Raw genomic sequence first — 25,131 nt, forward strand, 5'->3', positions numbered from 1 at the left:
ACAGGGAGATGTGCACTTCGTGGCGCGGTGCCGGAAGCGGCGGTGGTACTGGCATAGAGACGGAGGACTGGGGCTCCGCGCGTGACGAGCGCGTAATGCTGGGACGAGGCGAATGAATGGTTCTCCCTAAGCAGGTGGGCGGCGACCGAAGCGGTGAGCTCATCGAGGCGGGCCTCAAGGGGCGAAATCGCCGCGTCAGTAGGTGACAAGACAGTACAGAAGGACGGGGATGCCGCCTCACGAGAATGATCAGCGAGCTCCGCCAGGCGGTCGAGGGTCACGTCGCCGGCCGCCGTGAGGACAAGGCGAATGAGCTGAGGGAGGCAGTTTGAATGGGCGCCGGTCGCGCCAGGGTCCTCCGCGGTAAGGAGCTGCTGGAGGCGGGCACGGTCCGACGGCATGAGTCTCTCCACACCTTGTTCTTGAGGTGCTGATAAAGGGTGTCTCCCGTTGGTTCGGAGAGAAGATCTGAGAGTTTGCACGCCACATCAGGAGGAAACGCGGAGACAACCTGGTAATAGCGCGTCGTCTCAGAGGTGATGCGATGAAGGGTGAACTGCGCCTCGATCTGCAAAAACCAGACTTGCGGGTGCTGAGGCCAGAAGGGAGGGAGGCGAAGCCGCATTGACGCGACGTCCTACGGGCGCGAGTCCCGTTCCGTGGAGGAGTCGCCCGGCTGAGTCATGGTATTTCTTTTATTATTATTTTTTATTACAGGTACCTCAAGGGCCATCGGGTGAGGGCTTTACATGAGGGGTGGGCTAGCAACTTGATGTTAATAAAACATTTTTTCGATGGCTTTCTTGAAATGGTCCTGGGTTTGTATGAAGTGCGAAGACTGTTCCAGTCACGCGCTGTTTGGATGAAGAAGGAATGAAGATGGGTCACGGTGCGAGCAGGAGGTGGGTAAACGGCCTTGTGGTGGCTTGTGCGGGCTGAAGAACGATAGGCAGGCTGGATAGGGTAGTTGTAAGAAAAGTTGTGCTTTATTTTGTGATACAAGCATAGCCTTGAAACTGTACGGCGTTGCTTGAGGTTAGGTAGGCATGCATTATTTTTGAGGTAAGTAACACTGGTGGAATATAAATAGTTTCAATAGATGAATCGAACGGCGCGATTTTGAGCAAGTTCAATACAGTTGGTTAGGTTAAGTTGGGCGGGGTCCCAGATGGGAGATGCGTACTCTGACTTTGGCCGAATTAATGTTTTATAAGCTAGTAATTTAACTGCTGTTAAAGCTAGACGTAAATTACGATGAAGGTAGCCGAGAGTTTTGTGAACATTGTTAATTATCTGCGTTATATGGATAGACCAGTTAAGGGTACTCGAGAGGTCAACATCAAGATACTTAATGCAATTGCGGGGTAAGACACTAGAACCGTTCAGAAGATAATTTGGGGTAGAGTACTTTTGTCATCTGTGGAAGGAAACAAGCGCAGTTTTATTAGTGTTTAAGACCACAAGTAATCTACGACACCCATCATCCAGCCTTAATAGATCACATTGAAGAACGTTATTATCTGCTGCACTATTAATAGAAAGGTAGATCACACAATCATCGGCGAATAAGCGGATGTTTGATGAAATATGATCAGGCAATTCATTGATGTAAATTAAGAAAAGGGGAGGGCCAAGAACTGTGCCTTGCGGCACACCAGAGAGTACGTTAGAGAGTGAAGAATATTTGTTGTTGGCTTCAACAAATTGCTGACTGTTAGTGAGGAAATCCTGTATCCAGTTGAAGGCGAGCGGGTCAAGATTTAGTTGTGAACGCTTTAGTAGTAGGCGTTTGTGAGGGACTTTGTCGAAAGCCTACTCAAAGTCGATGAGGAGAGCGTCAACAGGCGTATTAAGGTCTACATTAGTACTTATGTCGTGAAGAAATAGCGCAAGTTGGGTGTCCCATGAAAGTCCTTTTTGAAATCCGTGCTGGTTAGGGTGAAAGAACTTAACAGATGTAAGGAAATTTGTGATTTGCGAATAAATAGTGCTCCATAATTTTGGAACAGACGCTGGTTAGAGATATGGGCCGGTAGTTAGTAGAACCTGGCTTAGGAACTGGAACAATCTTACCCACTTTCCAATCATGAGGGACGATGCCGGATGACAATGACCGCTGAAAAATGTGGAACAAAATAACACTGGTGATTTCCTTGGTGCTTTTGAGCACTCTGGCATTGAGGACGTCGATGCCAGCTGATGAAGTCAATTTTAAAGATTCGATTAATTTCAAAATTCCTTGGGGTGAAAATGTGATATCTGGCATGATGGGATGGTTACGAGGAAACATGCGGGAGGTTATCATATGGTTCTCTTGAAAAAAAAAAGAAGAGAAGGTTAGATTGAGTATTTCCGCTACCTCGTCACTGGGGACAGGCTGACCTGCCTGATACATTAATGAAACTGATTTTTCTTTCTCTTTGGGATTAATTGATTTCCAGAATTGTTTTGGGTTAGTTCGAAGTAAGTTAGGCAGGGTGGTTTCATAAAAGGAACGTTTAGATTTAGTAATCTCTGAGTCACATAATTTGGACATGGTGCGATATTTCTGCCACTCCTCAGGACTCTTAGTAAATTTGGCTGCACGGAATAGGCGATTCTTCTTGTTTTTATGACGCTTGAGTGCAGAATTAGACCAACTGGAGGAACTATAGACGCTCGCTAATGCTTACGGTTGCAATATATGTATTGATTATTTCCTGCATTTTAGACTTAAACATTATCCAGTTTTGCTCGACAGATCCCGTGCTGAAATCAACAGATATTAAATCCAAAAACCTGGTTAGTTTTTCGTTGAAATCTCGATAATTACCTTTGTCATATAAGGTGAGTTTTTTGTTGCTTTTGGATGCGCGGTTCAGTCTGGTGAGGAATGTGCCACGGATTACTTTACGATCGCTGATTTCATCTAGGTATGACAGCGAAGGAATTCTATCGGGGTGGGTTGTAAGTACAAGAGCCAGGATGTTAGCTGAATGATGGGTATGTCTAGTTGCTGATTCAACAATCTGGGATAGCGACAATGTTAGGCATGTGTTAATAAAATTGCTTTCAGTATTATTTTTCGAAATGGAGAGGGCAAGGTCAGACCAAGTATTATCAGGAAAGTTAAAATCACCGAACATAACAATAGGGGCATGCGGATATAGAGATCTTACAGAGTTAAGTGCATCATGGAACTGGGGCACAAATGAGTTGTCGGAATCAGGAGGGCGATAGCATGCGCCTAGGATGATATGGGGGTGTGCAGTTCTACAGCATACGAACACGATTTCTAAAGAAGTATGGATGGATATTCGGTGGCAATTCAAATCAGGATGAGTAGCAATGAGAATACTACCGCCGCGTCTGTTGTTGTGGTCGGCACGAAAAATTTGGAAGTATGGGTGAGAAGGAAAAATCTCTGAATTATCTATAGGTGAATTCAGCCATGTCTCGGTTAACGCGATGACATGATAATCTGATGAATCGATAAGGTTATCAAGGATGTCGCATTTGGGTAGCACGTTCCTAATGTTGGTGGAAATAAAAGAGAGGGATTTCTTTGTACTGTCATGGTTGGCACGTGCCAATTGCTATGTTGAATGAAGAATAACTTGTTTGCTGACCGGATCATAAACGTACAGGCGCGGCCATTAGTAAACGGAGCACACTATTGCGTTCGAAGTGCAATCACGCTTTCTCCATTGGTAATGAAGAAGCGTTGTTTGTCTACAAGAAAGTCCATTGGTAATGAAGAAGCGTTGTTTGTCTACAAGAAAGCCCACCAACCTCCTCTACCAGCACGCGCGTACCACTGCTGGAAATTTCAATTAGGTGACTCGTGAAAAATATTCGAAGACAGTTGCGAGCTCCGTTTACTTTTTTCCGCGCCTGTATACGTGTCCTTTCCTGCTTCCAATCTGTTGTGGCAAAGAGTGCTGCGAAAACTTAGTCATTTTTTTTAATTCAATAATGGTTTTCCGGGCTAAGCGAGTGGCTGGAGAAATGTATTGGGCAAGACTGTGTTTGTTTGCCCTGCTAGCTGTCAGCAGTTTTTCTTTATCCTTAAAATGGGCAAACCTCACCAGAATTGGTCTCGTTTTGTTCGCAGAAAAGGACCCAAGCCTATGGGCACGATATGTCCCTCGCTTCAATGCCCAATTTCAAGGGTTTCTTGGAAAAGGCCATTACCTTTTCCTGTGAGCTCGCCCAACTTACATCGCACTCATCGTCCATCCCGTAGAACACCAGGTTGTTTCGCCGCGCCCTATCTTCGGCATCGTTTGCTCGAGCAGTTAAAGGCTCAATCTGACAAGCGTTTGCCTCTGCGAGCGTCTGAACACTTTTTATATCTGCCTTGATCGTCGTTAGAGATTGGCACTCTTCTTCAATTTTAGTTATTCTTTCTTTGATATCTTGCAGCATTTTATGGTTTTCAGTCTGCTTTTCCCGAATATTTCTAACTTCATCTAATAACGTCGCCTGTCCATTCTTTAGTTCGTCCAGAGCTTCTAACAAAGCAGATAGTTCGTCGCCACCAGAGGCACGAGTAATGGGACCCGGGTTTTGCTCGACATCCCCGAACAGTTGCAGAAGCGCCTGAATTACACGTGCACAGTCACTAAGAATGACAAAAGCTGCATGTGGGCTTGGCAGCACTAAAAGACCGCGGTAGCGTGTGCGCTTAGTTAATAAAGAGCAACAGTTGGTTTGGTTTTGGTTTTGTGGAGTTTAACGTCTCAAAGCGACTAAGGCTATGAGAGACGCCGTAGTGAAGGGCTCCGGAAATTTCGACCACCTGGGGTTCCTTAACGTGCACTGACATCGCACAGCACACGGGCCTCAAGAATTTCTCCTCCAAAGAAATTCTAGCCGCCGCGGCCGGGATCGAACCCGCGTCTTTTGGGTCAGCAGCCGAGCACCATAGCCACTGAGCCACCGCGGCGGCCGCAACAGTTGGTTACCTGCGCAAACAACAGCGGTGTACGGTGAGGCGATGTCATCGCGCCCGTGCTGCCAAGCCCACTGAAGGCCATGACGATGTCGCGGCGATTTATGTAGGGCTGGTGACGTAGAGAAGATAAACCGGAAGTGCGTGGCCACGATCTGAGGGTGCGCAGTAGGCAGGGGGTCGCTGCGACGTAAGGAGCCGGGCATCGCTGAAGTAGAAGCCGGTGGGCGGATAAGCCAAGTGTCGGAGCCAAGGCATCAGGGTGGCATCTCCACGATCCAGCCACGTCGTCCAGCAGGTAAGCACCGAGCACAGGTACGTCTCGGTAGTGCAATTGTCTGTTCCGCAGGAACAGTAGGCCAGGGCTTGTAGCTGCGCAAACAGCAGCGGTGTACGGTGAGGCGATGTCATCGCTCCCGTGCTGCCAAGCCCATTGAAGTCGTACTAAGTCATCAATTGTAGGCTTATGCCTAAGGAGCGAGGGAATGAGCAGCTGACTCGGACCTCGGCGAGTATATATCTGTTGTTGTTGTCCTCAAAAAAGAAAATGGCGCGTACCCACTGCGAGGGATTGGCCAAGACACAGGCGGCGACTGAGAGATGCTCAAAACGTTAAAAATTAAATAAAATATCATAAAGGAGTTAATAATGATAAAAATAATAATAATAATAATGATGATGATAAGTAAATAAAAAGGAATTCGGGTTTGTAGATTTAAATAAACAAATCAGTTTCAGTACAGTTTCAGTACAGTACGGTTCTTCTTGAAGAATTCTCTGACGTGCTAAATTCAGCTTTTGATAAGAATCAAGTCGCATGTTCTCTTTTTCTGGACGTTAGCAAGGCTTTTGATAGCATCTGCCACGTTCTTTTGCTTGATAAACTTTCTGCGCTGGGATTTCGAGGTTCGTTTTTGGAACTGCTTACTAACTTTTTACAAGATAGGCGCCAATATGTGTCGATTTCAAGATTCCATAGCGATTTCACGGCAATTGCCTCTGGAGTCCCGCAAGGTTCTATATTAAGTCCTTTATTATTCAATCTATACGTTAACGACCTTGCTAACAGTGTGCCATCTTTGCTGTTTCAGTATGCTGATGACACTGTTATTGTTGCATGTGCAAAGAAATACACTGATGCTGTTACAGCATTACAGATAGCTGCTATTAAAGCCATGGACTGGTTTAAGTTTAATCTTATTAATGTTAATACTTCTAAAACAAAACTGATCTGTTTTCATAACCCATTAAAACAAGTTGAATTAACTGACCTTGTTTATTTGCATACTTCCTCTTGTCTTAATTGCAACTGTGTACCAGTTGAATATGCGCATTCGGTCAAATATCTTGGCCTGACCTTCGACAGTGATCTCTCTTGGAAATCGCACCTTTCTTTTGTTTGCCAAAGGCTTCGTGCTGTATCGTGTGTCCTGTATAACATTAGATATTTTATGCCTTTTTCTGTCCGTAAATGTGTTGTACATGCTCTAGCCTATAGTGTACTTAGGTACGGAATTACTGTTTATGGTCACTGCACGGTTCGCTGGCAACATAGGGTGAATTCGCTTTTGCGTTTGCTTCTAAAGAATATTGCTTACGACCTGTCCATTGGTAATGACATTGATATTTTTAGAAGACTAAAGCTTCCAAGTTTTAACTCTTTATTAACAGAAACTATTGTGCTAAAACACTTCTGGTACAGTCAGTTCACCGTTCCATATGTCCCTGCTCGGGATTTAAGACCAAAATACCGCTACTGCATTCCTCGCTCCTCAACCCGGTACGGTAAGCGCACACGTCATTACTATGTACCTGCCTGTTTCAATAGCTTGCCTCCTACTGTACTCCGCATGAAAACTAAATACACCCTGAAAAAAACTTTGCGGTATGTCTCCGTGTTGCTTCCTGCCCCGTAGTTATTTACTGTATTAATTTCAAATCACTGTAATCTTTCTTGATGTTGTAATAGTTATATATTTGTTTCATTCTGTTTGGTGACCATTTTCTTTTTTTGCAAAGTTCATTGCAACGTCTCTATTTTCCTTTGTTTTGCCAATGTTAGCTGTCTGCCAGGCGCTGCCACTCAAGCCCTTTGAGGCTTTGGTAGGCCTGATTTATGTTGTCTGGCAATTGACGTGAATAAAAGTTCTATCTATCTATCTATCTATCTATCTATCTATCTATCTATGGCGTTTAACGTCCCAAAGCGACTCAGGCTATGAGGGACGCCGTAGTGAAAGGCTCCTGGAATTTCGACTACCTGGGGTTTTTTAACGTGCACTGACATCGCACAGTACATGGGCCTCTAGAATTTCCCATTCCAGTTATTCCACCCCATTCCAGTCATTGTGCCCAAGGGAGGCAGCACCAAGAGACAGAATAACCCCAGCAGACCGACTTAGACCGAGCTTTGTTGGCGAGTGCTATAGCAGGCACCTCCGTAAAGAGGAGAAACGGTGGCAGGTCAACAAGAAGTGATCTATCGTTTCGGGTTCAGCCCAACGCCGGCACAATGGGGAGACCGCCAGACCAGACCTATGCAGGTATGAGTTTAACTGAGGCAGGCGACAACGTAGACGCGTGAAAGAAACCTAAAGCTTGCGCGATCGCCATACTTTTCTGCATCGCGGGTAGAGAAGATGCTGGAAGTCTGGAGAGGAGGTCAGTGGTGATGCCGCAAATTCTTTCAAGAACAGATACCTGGGAAATCTGGCCGCAGTAATAGGGCACAAGGAGAAATATGGCTGGGCCTTGAAGAGATGTCTTCGCCAGGGTATCTGCGACCTCATTTAAATGAATTCCTCTGTGCCCAGGCACCCAAATCAACCGTAACGAACACACGTGGGGTAGAATCAAGAATTTGTGTAAGCGGAGTGCCTGAGATCCTGTAGACGCGGTGAGAGATATGAACACATGGATCATGAATCCGTCATAATTATGGCAGAAGACAAAGAGCTGTTTAACTTGCGCAACGCCAGGACTACTGCTAGAAATTCGGCCAAATAAATTGGGGTGTAATCGGGAACGCGAAGTGAGAATGACCAGTCAAGGGAGAGGGAGAAAATACCAACACCGGCCTCTTCGGCACACTGTGGTTCGTCTATCGCAATGAGCACATGAGAGTTAAAGAGCATCAAGTAATCCTGTGATAAACCGCTGAGCAAATGGAAAGGAATTAATTCTGCATGTTTTGGAAAGATGTCATCAAAGACAGTCGAATTGATGAAGAATTGGAGCACACCAGAAGGATGTCCGAAATGCGGATGTTTAAAGAGATTGCACACAAAAAATCTGTGGAGTATAGAAACGAGACCAGCTTTCGTTGAGAATTGGCCTAGGCTGACGTAGAAAAGATGAAATTTGAGGCATGAAGCGATGGATCGCACATTTTTACAATCGTTTGGACTGTTAATAGCCGAAATCTTGAAGGCAATAATGGAATACGCACTTCCAGGTACAAAACGAAATTCATGGGCCCGGCCCGGTCCATGAATCCCGGAGTGAAGCCCAGCCCGGGCTCGGCCCGGCCCGGCCCGGCCCGTTTCACAGTAGACTCTACTAGACCGATAAGAAACTGGCCCGTCTTTCGGACAGTGATCTCGTGTAGGTGCGCAAAGATAAACTCGGAAGTTCCGACAGCCAAATAAAAAGGGCTGCATACGGGCGTAATAGACTACTTTGCATTCCCCCATGATTTTAATCAGTTATATTTTGCCGCCCAGAAGTATAAAGATTAAAGCTGCCTAGCAAGCAGTGGGCTGACATTTTTTTAGTGAACGCGAGCTCACAGGTTGAACTCATAGCCGAACTGGTCGCCTTTCAGCAGAAACGAAAAGCTAAAAGGCTTGAGTATTGCACGGTGTGTGTTTTTGTCACAAGCTGCCTCACTTGTAGAGCGGAAGTTACGAGATCTCCCCGCTCCCTTCCGCCCCTCCGAGCATGCCTCGACATGACTCTCCGGGGCAGCGACCGGCCAGCGCGCGTCCTTGACGATGGGGTGCCGCTCAACCCGGCGAGGGGATAAAAAGGCAGACCTCTGGGGAGGTGCAGCCTCTCGGCCCACTCTCGCGGCCGTTCGCTCTGGAAAAGTGTTTTTTTTTTTTTTTTAGCCGACCCCGCGATCAACTCCTCGTTCTTCCTCATGTGGCACGACCGCCGCTACTGAACTCTGCAACTACGACGCTACATCCAACAAGAAAGTCGTGAGAACTCCTTTTTTTTGCAAAAGACTGTCCGTCAATTGAACATTGTTTTCGCATTTGTTTAAACCTTGACCTGGCTTAGTATTTTACGTTTTGTTTCTGTATATCTGGAATATTTGCTTCGCTATCCTTATCTTCTGCTTTTATCGCAGTGTTTGTTCATTGTCGGGGTTTGTTTGTTTGTTCGATTATTATGCAGTGATTTAGACTACCAGCTATAAATATCCAATTGTTTGAAAGAATGGTGACTTTCTTGTGAACGTATTCCTCAATCCCACACAGACACACGTGTTTCACGGGTTGACCGGCCTAACTTTTAACTGTGTGCTCAAACTTCATAGAGGAACGACGAGTAACCGTAAAGGGAATCCCGCGCCTCTGTTGACCGTAAAGGCGGGAGTTTGTGACAGTTTTGAAGGCTATAAGCGTCCTAAACTAATATGTTCTTCCCGAATGCATTTCTAATAGTGTATAGGTATGTTTTGGGATGACGAATGATCAATGGTCAATTAAGACCGGTTGAATTTTACTCTTACTGGTGGAGCAGAAGATAACGCGCGAACCACCCAGACAACACAACTACATCCTCAGGAAGTCCTGAGGATTAGTTTTTGAGGACATTGTGTTGTCCTGAGGACGTCCTCTTCTAATCCTCAAAAGGTCCTCATTTAGTCCTGTTGTCCGGCCTCAGTATGTCCTCAGTACATCCTCAGATTTCCTCTGGAGGACTTTCTCAGTCTGTTTTCAGGACATCAGATGACGATGTAGCCCAGGGAATGTGTGTCACTGTTTTCTTAATTATTCTAGGCAGTGTGCACAGGGGTTGTGAGACAGTTTTATTTGTGCTTATATTTGTCTTGGATTTTAGAAAACAAATTTGTAAAAGTTTCGCATACTCAACAAGTGACTTGTTCGTTCACCATATGTGTTGGCAGTTACAGGTTATTCTCCATGCAATATTTTCCTACAGCAATGACTATATAACTCGCTCAGGAGTTGAACTCTACCTCCTCAGTGGAAAAGCCAATCCGACAAATTGACGAAAAATCTGAACACTCCAACCCCATCAGAAGCATGCAGTACATAAGACCAGGTTAGAAAACCAAAATAACATAAGATATTTCCCGAAGGCGCATAATATTTCCAGTCGCAATGGTTTCCTACATTACATCTCTATTGTACGCAAGTATCTTAAACCTGCAGTTTTTACGCAATGAAAGCCTTGGGTTTCTTCAACGAGCAATGATACTGCAAAGTACATGGCTGCACGGGCGTCCGCAGAACTTTTTCCAGGAGAGGGGGGGGGGGGGGGGTCACCCGATGTCCGGGGATGGGGGAGGCGGTTCCAAAGGAGGGGGGGGGGGGGGGGGCAACCGACCCCTTGCCCCCCCCCCCCCCCCCCCTTCCGTACGTCCATGCATATCTGTTATGCTTGCCGCCTAAATAGAAATGCGGCCGCCGAGGCTAGGAGCAAACCCGGGTTCCCCGGCTCAGTAATCAAGCGCATTGACCTCTAAGCCACTGCGTCGTGGAAATAAGGAAATAAATAAGTCAATGAATAAAGCTTAGTTTTTTTCTCAGCGCGTACTATAACCCATAGCTCGTCCGTGTCGCTGCTCCAATGCCGCAGTTGTGTACTTCACTCTGCAACAGTGAATGAATAGTCGGCTGGGTACGCACGGCGACTGCAATGCACCATTGTAACGAACGTCCTCTGTTGTCTTTTCCTTCATTTCATTGGTTGCATATACTTTAGTTGATTGTTAGTTTTGTGCAATATCTTCTGTGTTTTGTGCAATATCTTCAGTGCATATATAAATGTACACATTTTTTTTTAATGTTGACGCCTCGGTGCGCTATTTTGTGCACTTATTGCATGGGCCTGAACTAGCAGCTTGCTAAGTGCCCAGAATGCTTTTATCACCCTCTTTTGTATAACCCTCATCCAAAGTGAATAAACTGAAACTGAAACAGGCAAACAGCAGGAGAAAACTGGAACTGGCAGTAGCCAGCAGACGATTTTCCAGTTATCTGCGTTAACTTCCGAAACTCACCTGACCCAATGGCCACTGGAACTGGTCAGGTCATCCTCGATGGGTCAGGTTTTTGAGCGGAGTGGCCATGGAGTGGCTGACCGAAACCGTGCAACGGGTCCTCTGAACACTTTAGTGTCCCTTTAACCTAAATCGTAGCTAAACTCTCTCATGAGCAGAAGAGCCGATCGATATGAAAGAGAAACGATGCTGAAGGATTGAATTGGCGTTGCGATTGATTGTAAAACATCTTATTCGCCGGAAAGAGCTTGGCAAGAGGTCGCGTTAAGTGGTCGAGAGTACGCAGCCCTCGACGACTTTGTCAGCCCACTCCACCGCCAAAACTTGCGTTCTGGGGTTAGAGCTAGCCAGCACGGTCTCCCACCGAGAGTTCAAACCAGGCGTTCAAACTCGGCGGCAATGTAGTATCTCACTGACCGGTGGCGTCCTCTAAGGGAACTTAAGTGAAACTGGCGGCAGCAATCTGGACGATTGTATATCGAAAGCTCTTGACTTTCTGGTCCCGACAACGCAGATAAGAAAACAGCGAAGAGCCGCTGAACTGCGTGAAGTGAAACTGGGCAAGCCTTTTGCTCGTGCGTCCGCGCAAAGTGCGTGCACGCAAGTTTAGCTCACTCCAGACTGCAGAAAAGAGGTGCGTAGTGAGCACGACCACGGCCGCTAGATACTTTGCATCAAGTGGCCGTGGCACGACCTACAGCAAGTCGTGGTAGTGAGGAAGCGCCCCACACGGCTGCTTTTGGCTTTTGTTAGCTGTGTTTTTTACTCCTTTCCCGTACTGTGTGAACCTCTCATGGATTGGCTGTTTGGTGGTCGATGAATGCGGTCTGTTTGAGCAAAACATTCATGATTTTCGACACATCGACCGATTTTTGAAGGGTGTTGTGTTACGACCTGCAAAGTGATAACTGAGCGTCGAAATTTAGAGACGAAAGAGCAATATATCCTTCTGTAAATTTGTTAACACCGTCAGGCAAACGAAATAGGAACTTGTTACTGGAAATATTAGCTGTATTTGATCCAGAGCTGGTTCACGGCACCAATCCCGAAAACGTGCCGCTGGTGCCAGCGCGGTTATAGCGCGGTGCAGGTACAGCGCGTCATTTTCAATCGAGCGCGTGCCGACAGGTCGTCTGCTCGCCGTGAAGTCTTGTTCAGTTCTCGCGTGCATTTTTTGTGTGCGGTCGCTTTTGTGCCTAACGAGACTTCAGTCGGCCATAGTCGACCCATGTTGTGGAGTAGTTCTACTGTTCCGACAGTGAGTATGAGGAAACCCACTCCGTGCTAGCTGTCGTTTGCCGCAACTCACATGGTTTAGGGCCCCGCCGCGGTGGCTCAGTGGTTACGGCGCTCGGCTGCTGACCCGAAAGACGCGGGTTCGGCGGCTGCGGCGGCTGAATTTCGATGAAGGCGAAATTCTGGAGGCCCGTATACTGTGCGATGTCAGTGCACGTTAAAGAACCGCAGGTGGTCGAAATTTCCGGAGCCCTTCACGACGGCGTCCCTCATAGCCTGAGTAGCTTTGAGACTTTAAACCCCAATAAACCAATCACATGGTTTAGGTTAATTGGGGTTTAACGTCCCAAAGCGCGACTCAGGCTATGAGGGACGCCGTAGTGAAGGGCTCTGGAAATTTAATTCTACCACCTGGGGTTCTTCGCGCGGGCACACGATATGCAGCGCGAGCCATGCTAACACGCAATGCAGAATTTTGAAGTGGTGTTATTCGCCAGGAGAGCGCGTCTACGGGCATTTTCGCATGCAGTGCACACAGTGCAATGGGATTGTTGTTCGCCGATAAGCCAGCTTCATTCTAATTTCACAGTATACATTCATTGCTGAGCTGCAGCAGCATTTATTTCTTTTTCGTCGTCCCCCAAGCAGTAAAACTTCGCATTTGGTGTTTACCCACGGCTAGTTCTGCCCAGTTGGCCCTCAATTGGGAATTTTTGCTTCCCACTTGACCCACAAATGGAACCATTTGCTTCCCAGTTGGTCCCCAGTTCCCCCCATTTGGGCCTCGACTGGGAAATGATGTTCGCCAGTTGGTGGCAAACTGGAGCCAGTTGGGTTCTAACTGAAATTCAAAGTGGAACCAGTTTACTTCCATGTGGAACCAGTTGCTCTCATTTGAAGCCAGTTACAACCAGTTCAGTTTACATTTGAAGATTTTCACCTGGGGTGCACTGACATCGCACAGTACACAGGCCTCTAGAATTTCGCCTCCATCGAAATTCGACCACCGTGGCCAGGATCGAACCCGCGTCTTTTGGGTCAGCAGTCGAGCGCCATAACCACTGAGCCAACGCAGCGGCTTTCACTGTTTGGACCGACCGCAGTCGAATTATGAAGTACTATAAGAGTGTGGTTGCAAGCTACTTCACGAGACTGCAGACTCTCCAGAGAGACGTTCGAAGAACTTTCAGTGCGTTTCAAGGCCCCTGCATATTTTTCGACGCCTAGGGGAGGGCGTAGGGGGGTGCCCACAAATCACCGTAGAGAACCTGCCTCGCCTATTTAGCTCTCCATAAGCAGTCATTAAAAAAATAACAGTCCTTAGGCAGCACCAGAGGGCTTCCTCGCTGCTTAGCGCGAGCCCCGGCATCCCCATAGCCGCAGCAGAATGACCTGGCAGCGGTGAACCAGCAGCATCTGCCTGCATGCTTAGCGCAGCAGGCAAAGGTACTGGCACCTGTAAAACACGCTCGGGTTCGTCCTGCACGTAGTTTGTCAATAACCCACACACCATTCTTGTGCTGTCTGAAAAAAAAAAATTTAAATTTTGTGTGAGCTCACACGCTCACGGACGGCTTGTTACAACATGGCAGCTACAACACAAAACGCAGAAAGTTACCTGCTGTTGCGTAGATTTCAGTGCCATTTCCTCACTAAATGACATCGGACCCGTCAACGACAGCGAAGACCTCCGTCAATTCACCTTCAATATTTGCAATCATGTTAGCGTTGTCTGCGTGTCGTCTCCTGAAAGCCGTCTGCATGTGCACAACTTTGTTGCACCTTCTTGGTGGCTGGTGCCGTGGTTCCTTGTACCAAAGTGGCACCACAGCTGCACCCAAACCAATCGCTTTGAGGGCTTTGGTGCTGTGCACCATGAAACGGTGCAGGCGGTGCACTGAACCACTGCTGGATCGAATACATCTATTAAGCTGTATACTTAGCACCTGAACTTTCGCTTTGTCCAGACTTGAATTTCGATGGAGGCAAAATGCTGGAATACTTGTGCAGAGATTTTGATGCTGAGAATTGGCAAGAATGCCAGGTGTTCGTGATTAATCCAGAAACCTCCGTTACTTCGTGCCTCATAGTCTGGTGCTTTGGCGCAAAGAAAATTATTTGTTAATCTTCTATGATTCAACCGTCATCATTTGTCTGTTCACGAAGGTAACCTTCAGAAAGTCAGCATCTTCTGTAGTAATAGTACCACACATATAGCCATTTTTCTAAGGACTTGCAAAGAATTCAACCGCCCTCTAGGATACGTCAAGTATTACTGACCCTATCCAAGTAACGGATGCATCAGAGCAGTATGTGGGTTAGCCTGGAACTTTGTTAGTGGTGTAACGAATTTATAATTTCTCTATACTACAAAGAAAATACACTACACTGCTAACAAGTTAACTTGTTAGTGTAGCTATACATTTGTGGAACTTTTTTGTAGCTAGTTGTCACTGTGGGTTATGTACACTGAAATTTATGTGCATGTTATTTTTTTGTTTTACTTTCATATGTCCTTTTTTTATCAATGAATTTACTTTTGTCACGGCCCTATGTAATGAACGCCGTGTACTCTTGAATTAATTAATAAATGGATAAGCAAACTCAGATTGGTATTTTGCTTCCCCTAAATATTAAGCTTCTTATGTGTGAAAGTGGAGCACTGATGCACTATACTTGTATTCTGCAGATGCCTGCTCATCAAAACCAAGTGGGCAGTGCGGCTCGGAAGAAGAGGGTGGCAGTGGTGGGGGCTGGTGTGGTTGGCCTGTCCACAGCCCTATGTATCCAGGAAAGCATTCCAGGAGCTTCTGTTACAGTTATCGCTGATCGATTTATTGAAGACACACTAAGCTTTGGTGCTGCCGGCTTTTTCCGTCCAGATGAAAATATAGGACCTACGCTTGAGATCACTAGGTATGGCTAGAAAGTGCAATAAGGGTAAAATTATCATCCTGTTTATCATAGAAGTTGAGTTACACGGTTTTGAAGTTGCCACTTCAGAAACGAAAAATTTATATTCCTGTTTCTGAAATAGCCGCCGCGGTAGCTCAGTGATTATAGTGTTCTGCTGCTGAATCGAAAGGTATGGGTTCGATCCTGACCGCAGGGGTTGAATTTTGATGGAGGAAAAATGCTAGTGGCCTATGTACTGTGCAATGTCAGTGCACATTAAAGAACCTTAGGTGGTCGAAATTGTCCAGAGCCCTCCACTATGGCATCCCTCATAGCCTGAGTTACTTTGGGATGTTAAACCCAACAAAGCCAAACACCCTGTTTCTGAAATGACAACTTTAAAGCCCTATAACCCAACATCTATGATAGGTAGGATAATAACTTTATACTTACTGTATTCTTTGCTGTCGAGAGAAACCAGTAGCATGCATTTTAGCAAGTTCTCTTGAGCAAAATTCTTTGAAAACTCTCTGCAAAATGTTAGTTAATAATTGCATAAATGCACAAAGATTTGTTTTATGAAACATTAAATAGCGTATTTGGAATCAGCACACAAAAATATATGTTCCTTGAATATTTCATAATTGTGACTTCATTAATAGAAATTTTTTTGAGGACCCTATTCCCCCCTCAGTAGTGTTTTTACTACTCATATTCAGGGAGTGGTTCAGGACAACATTCCAACGCTATGAGGCCCTACTGCGTAGCAACACTGCTGAAGCAGCTGGAATCAAGAAGCTTTCTGGCTACGCCCTCAGTTCAAGCAACCCGGAAAAGCTTGTGGTATGGCCACAATACCTCATCTGTAGTATGTGGTGTACTATGATGACTGCTCCTTACTTGGATTTCCCACTGTTTATTTCACTTTCTAGAAGAACAATAGCAATGGACTACCAATTACTCCAGAGGTGTTAGGTGTTAACAAGAGAAGAAAACACCCTCATTAATTAAATTAGGTTTATCACTTTAAAACATGACTGTGTAGTTTTATAAGTACAGTGTAATCAAACAATATTTACGTATATAGTGCATTATTTAGCAAAAAAAAGAATGAGACTGCATTCAAACAAATTGACTCATAGGAACAATAGGATAACATAGGAACAATACATGTACATAGTGTAAGTGATGGAGCTTCAGCACTAAAAAACATCGAAGAGTGATCACCTTTTTTTTTTTTTTTTTTTTCAGAATGGGACTATGAAGGAGCTTTGTGGTGGCCTGAGACCAATTACTAAAGGAGAGCTAAAGAATTTTCCTTCTAAATACAAGTAATGCTCTCTCATTATTACAGAAATAACTGTTGTATTTCAGTGAAGGGAGCTGATAAATTTAGAAAGCCATCGGTGTTTGTTTTCATTGCTTTGATAGAAGTTTTTGCTTCACCTTCACCATTGGAGAGAGAAAACTTCAAAAGCAGTTTGTGCCTGAAAGCGTAGTTAAGCTTTTCTATGAGGGGTATTTCTTGCCAAATTTTCTAAACATTGCGCTTAGCTATCTCCAACTTGTTTGTCAAACAGTCGTGAGTGATTATTCAATGGTGGAAAGCTCATTGACGGTTTCTCACAGCATTTTTGAAAAAAATATTCTTTTTTCACTTATTTGCTATTTTAAATTCACAGCAGTGACAGAAACATGCTTGCATACAAACTGTCCTGACTAGTTGAAACAGCAGTTATCCTTGGTGTGCTAGTGTTTGTTTTTGTTTGTGCTCAAATCAAAATGTTCAGACCATTAATTTCGAGATTTTTAAAAAAAATTACCTTTTGTCCTTTGTCGGGCATGCCACAAGAGCTTGATTAATTGCAAGTAAAATAACCCAACAAATATAGCTGAACATTCTGAAATATACACCCACAACACTCCATTTCGTCAAGTGTCTGTCAGGCGATCGCAGCTTAATGTTTAATGAAACCATATTTTGTTTTTGCCTGCAAAATGGCCTTTGGCGCTAGCCCCCCCCCCTGGCACTCACTATCACATATGTCTTCACAGTTGCTCTTCATTCTAGAGCACGTTTCCTCTGTGGAAAAGGAATAGCGGATGGCTACACAATTTCACGCTATGACAAGGCCATACGCTTCCCTTGGGTGGTCAAGCTTGTCAGTCTCGAAACGTACACCTAGGCCGTCTTAACAAACGAGGCTTATGGCTACCTCAGAACTGGGCTGGCCCTCTTGCTGTCAAGCTGAGATCGCCTGACAGACAGACACTTGACAAAATGGAGTGTCGTGGGTGTTTTATGCTCATTAAATTCCATTTTGATGCTGTCAGAAGAATGCAAATTATAAGTACAAAAATTGTTACGTATGGCGTATTTGCTTGCTTATTGAACGCGCTTGCATAATGAACACACCGCCTACTTTGGCTGCCAAAAAGTACCATTTTTTTTTCGTTTTCGTAATGAACATACCCCTTTCTTTTAAGACACTTGGCTGATGGCTAGCATGGTGAACTTTTCTGAATGCTTCAGCTGTCAAATATTAAGACTACTATACCTCACCCTAGCGAACGAATGGAATCTGAGAACCAATAGCCCACACACCATTCTGAGTTGCTCCGAGGAATCTGAGAACCAATAGAGACCTTGCTTGTTCACAAAGGGTTTTTCTGTTCCATTTGCCATTTAATGATTGTAGCACCTTGTTGGTATTGGAATTCGCGCTGAATGCTGTGCGTTATGCTAGAGTGAACTCTAGTTGTGCTCTCTTGGGACGGCATTATGGGCCACTGCGCGAGTTATACATGCGGGTTTGAGAAGAAAGTTGTTGACTGCTCTCGAGCAAGGAAACTGTGCTGAGGAACGTATTTTGTTTTATTTAGTACGTGAGTCATGCCTGATAAGGTATATTTTCCACCAGCCTACTTTCTGTCCGTTTTTGGCACTAAATTTTTTTTTCTGAACATTTTACTATACGTAATAACCCCCTCCCCCCCTAAAAAAAACACAAAATTTTGGGAGAAAAAAGTGCGTTCATAATGCGAGTAAATATGGTAATCAAAAACAACACCCTTTTTACATATTTATCCGAACACACGCACAGCAGAAATGAAACTCGATTTTTGAGGACACCTGTACATCAAAGGCAAATGCTTTTTCAATCATCCAATTCAATTAGTGTGTGCAAGTTCAGAATTTAAAATTAATCTATTCGAAGAGCACATTTCTGCTGCCTCTGTGAATTTCAAAATGGCAGCAAGGAAGTGAAGAACACTATTTTCATGAAAAATACTCCACAAAATCACAATTAAGTCTTCCACCACCATTACGTCCTCAGACTCCTGATCAATAACAAGGGTGTTAACGCCATCATGATCACTAAATTATGCACGATCTGCGAACTCATCACACGCATGATTGTTGCATCACCGCCTAGAAATGGGGTATGCTAGAGAAATACACTGCCTTGCGCCAAATCTAGGCCTTCATCCTCAGCTGCATCATGTATGTCGCCCCGTACCTACAAATGCATAAAACTGGGTTCAGCCATTTCGACGTCGTCATTCGCACAGCCTACAAGAAGGCACTGGGACTCCCCCTCAAGACATTCATCAATCGTCTACACCAGCTGGGGGTCCGCAGTATGGCTAACGAGCTGATTGGCGCCCACCTTACGGCCCAAACGATCTGGCTCACCTACACGAAAACAGAACAGTAGGTCGTCGCCGACTTCTACCTCAGTTGCCCCCGCCATACGGCAGCCATACAAGATATTTCCCGAGAATGGAAAGGCATGTTTCATGCACTTCCTGTTCCCAGAAACATGCATCCCATTTACCACCAAGCTAGAGGAATGCACAAGCCCAGAAAATGCATCGATGCTATTCCAGTGAGGAGAATGCCTTCTTCGTTGATACTGCAGGTCTGGTTAACGACATCTTGACCATTGCACTGATACACAAAGCTCAGACAGTCGATGGGTTTTCCATCAGATGTTGGGAAACTTATGTAATGGAAAAGGTCATGATCGCTCTAGCCGCGTCCAGTCCCTCTTCCCAATACAGTCTCACCAGCTCCCAAACCGTGCATTGTATCTCCACGTGCAGCAGAGTGGCCCTGCAGGCCCACAAAATTCTGAACAATCAAAAGCATCCTTCTCGCAAAAGGAGCTGGTGTGGATGCCTGGTCACCAGGGTATAGATCGAAACAAGTGTGCACATGCCTCGGCCCGAGAATTTCTGCCCCGGGATCCCTCCTCATCCCCACCTACTCAGCCTCCTATACCGCATTCACAATGTATGCAAACATACACCAGCACTTCCATTTTGAGAGACAAGTGTTTCTGAGCCTTGCTAAAGGGCTCAATAAGTCAAAGTGCCATCTCCAATGGCTCCAAACCATGAAATACAGAATCATTCCGGCACAGTGCAAATTCTGCAGGCAAAAAGCAGACCTATTTCATATGGTATGGGCCTGTCAGTTAAATGCCGCCATGGACGCTGTAGTGCAGCCAACTTGGGAAGGGTGGGAGGCAGCTCTGTCCAGCCCAGACCTCAAGGAGCCACGAGTACTCGTCAAACGAGCCGGAGAAACAGCCTTCACCAGTAGAGTTCTAGACAAAGAACCTGACCACCCGTTCCCCTTCCCTAAACCCCTTGTTCCTAATAAATGCTTTCAACAACACCACCATTGAATAATAAGCAAGATTGTGTTTTGAAAATTCTGATATTTGTATGTCTGATACATACGGCATGGAATGATCCTATATTTTTCAGGACAGTCTGGTACTGTAACATAATATTAAATGTGTTCTGCTTGCATTTTTTCTCAATTTATAGCATTATGCTGGTGCTTTTACAGGCATGGAATTTTCTACAACAGTATATTGGCAGACCCTAGAAAATACTTGAAATGGCTGACTGACAAGTAAGTGCTTTCCAGTTCATGCAGTTTACAAGTTTTTACTTAATGGCTGTACCTGCCTTCAGGATTATTTGCAATGGAGGGCAGCTGAAGAACCAGACCATCAAAGACCTGAAAGACCTTGAGGAGTTTTGTGTGGTAGTGAACTGCAGCGGTCTGAGAGCCAAGGAGCTTACTCAAGACCCGCTGTTGACTCCTGTCAGAGGACAGGTCATCAAGGTAATGGCTATAGTAGTATAGCTGCTTTGTGTGCCCTTCATTCTGCAACATGTCCTGGAGAGCACCTGAGTATGCATGTGGCCAAAAACTATTTAAGCATGAAGTTTATTGCTACACTGCCTCACTTTCTCTTAAGGTACTTCACTGGTCCTTCAGCAAAGCCCATCAAACTGTTTTGTCATTTGTTAAAGGGACACTGAAGACAATGCCGTCGAGTTTGTGTTCTAAAAAAATATGATTGTGCGGCTCTTTCTGGGTATGTTGATGTTTGCCCGGCAGCAAGACTTAATTATTACTGAGAAAATTTCATTTAAAAAATTTTCCCACCTCTTGATTCAAACACCTGACATCCAAATTGAAAAGGCCTCTGTGATCGCCATTTTGAAGTGAACAGTGGTGTAGTCTAGCCTCTGGGATTCACACTCAAAAAACTGTGTTGGCACACCATAGTTTACTCGTGAAATTGGCTGGTGATGGCGACACCATGTATTTTTTATTCATGTCAATTCTCATACACCATAAATCAGGCCTACCAAAGCCTCAAAGGGCTTGAGTGGCAGTGCCTGGAAGACAGCAATCATTGGCAAAACAAAGGAAAATAGAGACATTGCAACAAACTTGACAAAAAAAAAAAGAAAACTTATCAACACAGAGAGACAAATATAGAGACAAATATTACAACATCAAGAGGGATGATTTCATATTTTGGTCTTTTCTTATTTGGTTTGTTTGTTTATTTACATGAAACTTTTGGAGCATATTAGAAATAATTTTATGTCTACTCTTGCAAAATTTCAGTTATATCTCAAGAAAATTGTTTTCAATTTTTTTTCCTTTGAATCTTGTGAAAAGGCTACAGAGTGAACAAAATGTAGCAGAAGGCTGGTTCAATATTCATTGCATTCCTACAGGTGTGCTACAGGTGAAGACGTTCTCAGCATTTTTTTTTTCCAAAAACAAATTTTGGTTTTGAATTTTTACAGTGTAGTGGATCTGTGACAAATTGTAGAGTGAGAAGAAAATTTCAATAAAATTTGCAAATTTGAAAAAAAAAAAAATAATAAAGCCTGACCTGCACTATGGTCCTAGAAGTGCAGCAAATAGAATGGGCTCAAAATAGATGAAACAGTCGTGAAGAAATCTGCTCTGCATGGTGAGTATCCAGGCAGAAAACCGTAATGGCGAAAAATGCACATTGTTTGAGCATTTTCCCGTAATGCAGAGCTGCTGCGGTTCATGAAACAATTTTTTTAGAGTACTTACCGCTCGATTTCAGCAGTGAAACTTCGAGACTGCGGAAAAAATGCGCATACAAGAGGATACTACGATTTTCAAACAGTCAATTTCTTGGGTGTTTTTGGGGGAGTTTCAAAGCAGCATCTCCCCTTAACTTGCTCATGACCAAAAAACTTGACTTGGGAAAACAAAAGGTTGCCACAGCACACAAACAAGTAGCCTTCAGCTCCAAAATTAATAATGGGCTGTTTCTCCAATGCAGGTTCTTGCCCCCTGGGTGACTCAGTTTTACTATGCCAATGGCTGCTACATACTTCCAGGGTAGGCATGCACTCTTTGTGAATATGTTAACATTTGCAGAAGTGCCATGTGCCCGCATGAAGCAGTTCTTATTATCTATGCAGAGGACACGCACACTTTTTCACTCGACTTCAAAGCTAGAACACTTTAAAGCTTTGTTCGTAAGTATGAACTTGAGCACGTCTGCTCACAATCAGACACCATCCATGCTTCATTTTTTTGCCATTGTTCACTTTCATGCAGGGCTCAAGTGGCTGCACCTTAATGAAGATAAAATGCGACCTTTAGCACAACAATAGTTTAGGCATTAATACAATCCAATTTTAGCCATATTACTCTCACTTCTAAAATTACACACTATGAGACTACGTGGTGCATTTTGCCCGCGACTTCAGCCGCGAAACAATTCTAGTGCCTGGACAGGTGCCAGTGTTCTTTTCTGGCTAAAGTGTCTGGTGAAATCTGTGTGACCAAAGTGCAGCAGTTCAGGTAATCTGCCACTTCATCACAAAATGACACTAACAAATATAGCCAGGCATCACTGAGCTGTTTACTTTAACTCTGTGACATATTTGAGACATCTGGCAGCACAAGGAGCAGCAAAGAAAATTTTATGCTTTCTGGGCCTCCCTTTGTAAATTGTGCTAGGATTACTTACTGTCAGGATCAAGACAGAAATGGGTGGCTAGTATAATGAAAATTTAGTGTACTACAGCAGACTACAAACTAAAGGAACAAATTGCTTATGTTGCAAGGTTGAGATTAAAACTTGGAGGCACTAACAGCATTGCCCAATATGCTTTGTCAGGTAGCATGCAATAGATTAGCTGCCTTTGTGTTGAAGGCATGCAGGGACCATTTAAAAATTGTGCATTAAGTACATTTAGAAGAGTACAGTGTGTACAACCTTCACAAGTTTACTGAAACAGTAAACCCTTGAAGATGACGTAGACTGCATGCACCCCAAGATGAGTACTCTCAATTTATTTTTTAAGCATTCACAGAATGTAATATTAAAATGATTAATTATGTGCCACACATAGCCCTGCACGATGCATAGGAAAACAAGCACTACATTATGAGCCACTCAATAAACTGGCAAAATCTGTGATGCCAGTTAGAGATCAAAAACTGAATATTGGACTATTAATAAGTTAGCAAGGGCAGAAAACAGCAGAAGGGTTAGATATACTAAAAAAACTAACTTATCTTTATACTAATTGCAGATGGATATATATTTTTAAAAACTCCTGCCTTATGATTGGTGTTTCATGTTGTAGCATTAAGTGATGATTCCGCAGGGAGTGCCCAAAAATGTGAGTAGTTGGAACCAGCAGGTGTGCATGAGCAGGAAGTTGGACCATCCAGAGTAGAGGGCTGTGCAGGACCTCTTGCACCAATGTGTCCATATCAAGGAACTGTGGTAACCCTAACCACCATCCCAAACTGCTGCTGCGGGGCTATTTCTATATCCCCAAAAGGCAATATTTGAAGTGCAAGCATTGAAGGAATCTTGCGATGGCAATTGGTGAAACAGCAGTGGGTGCAACACTGAAATGTTGCACATCCCTGACACTCTGCAATATGCCACGAGCATAAGAAACATGAGTGACGCTATGCATGCTAATTTGTGTGCAGTCTTTTGACTGTTTTCGCAGTGCTGGAATGTGCGACACGATAGTAAGAGACCTATGCTGTGGTTGAAGGTTAAGTATGGTACTTCACTCCTTGCACGTTCCAACTCCATTTCATTTTGTGGAGGCGTCTGTAGATCCCGTATGGATCCTGAGCAGCAATATGCTTGTGCACTATCTGTTGCAGTGCCTGGCAGGGTTGGCTGTACTGTCCTGCCTGGTTTTCACTCTTGTAGTACCATGTACATTGGGGCTGTAGCTAAATGCTCTCCACACTACTTCCAAAACACCTAAAATTGTGTGTTTTATTTACAAACACATCATGAAGAAAACTCTTTTTGACATTATGGATTCATTTGTTAGGCATTTGAGATAGCGTATGCAAAAGTCAAGGAAGGTTTGAGTTGCGTGCGTCAATCCTCATTGCAAAGCAAAGGAAAAAGAATATTTGGTTAGTAGTTAGACATACGTTACACAGTAGTACAGTCAAGCCCGCTTATAATGGCCGCAGTTGTAGCGAACGCTCACTTATTATGAACAAGGGTGGAGCTACCATCAAAATATGTATTAGTGCTATGGAGCTGCATCTCAAATAAAATGAACAGCCATGGCTGCACCACTCAGTTATAACGAATGAGGAGGCACCCTAAACTTGCCCCCAAACGCTTCCCGTCAGCACGGACACTGAAGGGCATCTCCCAGCTCCCGTGATCCCCTCAAATAAAGTGTCGACCCTCCAAAGAACAATAAGAAAGGTGGCATTGAAACTGCAGTAAGCCGCCGGCCAAGCAGGCCCAGCAGGCTAAAAAGTCAATCATGCATACGTGTGAGCCAGCTGAACAAAGCGTGTAAACTGGAAGGAGCAGCCTGATACGCGTGACACAAAGGCAGTGTTGAAAGTGAAACTACTGCACACAGCCGGTGATTCACCAATGACGGGTATTTGAGACATTTGAAAATCAGTCGAAGTAGGCCCGCCCTGGCCCACCCGGCCACATGGCTTGCGTCACCTGCGCAAATGAAACTGCGCTTTATGCACTACCACCTCATGCAGGCAGCGCACTGACAGCAGGCATACTGACAAAAGCAGTAGCTTCGTCTCTGCTCTAGAATGCCAACGTACCACAACCATTTCTGTGAACGGTTCAGTCGCTCTCGTATGCAGCAAGGGGTCATGCCAAGAGCACATGACTGCGGTGGAGATCTTAGAAAGCGGTTGATAGAGTCTGTCTTGAAGAAACAGATGTGGTTCAACGGATTTTTTTAAGAAATAAACTCCACTTTTGTCTGTGTGCGTTTCTTGGCCGTAATAGGGTGGGTCCACTTACTATGAACTTCAGATACAATGAACGCAATCTGTGTGATCATCAGGTTCGTTATAGTGGGCAAAACTGTATGAGGAACAATGGAAAGCACTTGTTAGTGTAAATTAAATTAAATTGGTTTTTTAGGAAAGGAAATGGCGCAGTATCTGTCTCACTTATCTCGGTGGACACCC

At 44.6% G+C, this 25,131-nt stretch overlaps 1 protein-coding gene across 7 annotated transcripts in view; it reads left to right on the forward strand.

The window, feature by feature from the left end:
• The first annotated feature begins 5,094 nt into the window (after window positions 1-5,094).
• Window positions 5,095-25,131, forward strand: part of LOC149351077 (D-aspartate oxidase-like) — a 33,725-nt gene continuing 13,688 nt past the window's right edge. Inside the window, exons 1-8 of one of the 7 annotated variants that reach the window (XM_089580298.1) lie at window positions 5,095-5,231; window positions 9,043-9,135; window positions 15,115-15,341; window positions 16,040-16,163; window positions 16,572-16,651; window positions 20,182-20,247; window positions 20,310-20,463; window positions 21,962-22,020. In XM_089580298.1, coding sequence (XP_089436424.1) covers window positions 15,115-15,341; window positions 16,040-16,163; window positions 16,572-16,651; window positions 20,182-20,247; window positions 20,310-20,463; window positions 21,962-22,020 — 710 coding nt within the window. In that variant the 5' untranslated portion in view covers window positions 5,095-5,231; window positions 9,043-9,135. The other 6 variants (XM_089580299.1, XM_089580297.1, XM_089580295.1 and 3 more) reach the window with 6 other exon arrangements.

This window comes from Amblyomma mixtum, chromosome 3 (assembly GCF_055824585.1).
Source record: "Amblyomma mixtum isolate Tamu chromosome 3, ASM5582458v1, whole genome shotgun sequence".
Classification (NCBI taxonomy): Eukaryota; Metazoa; Arthropoda; class Arachnida; order Ixodida; family Ixodidae; genus Amblyomma; species Amblyomma mixtum.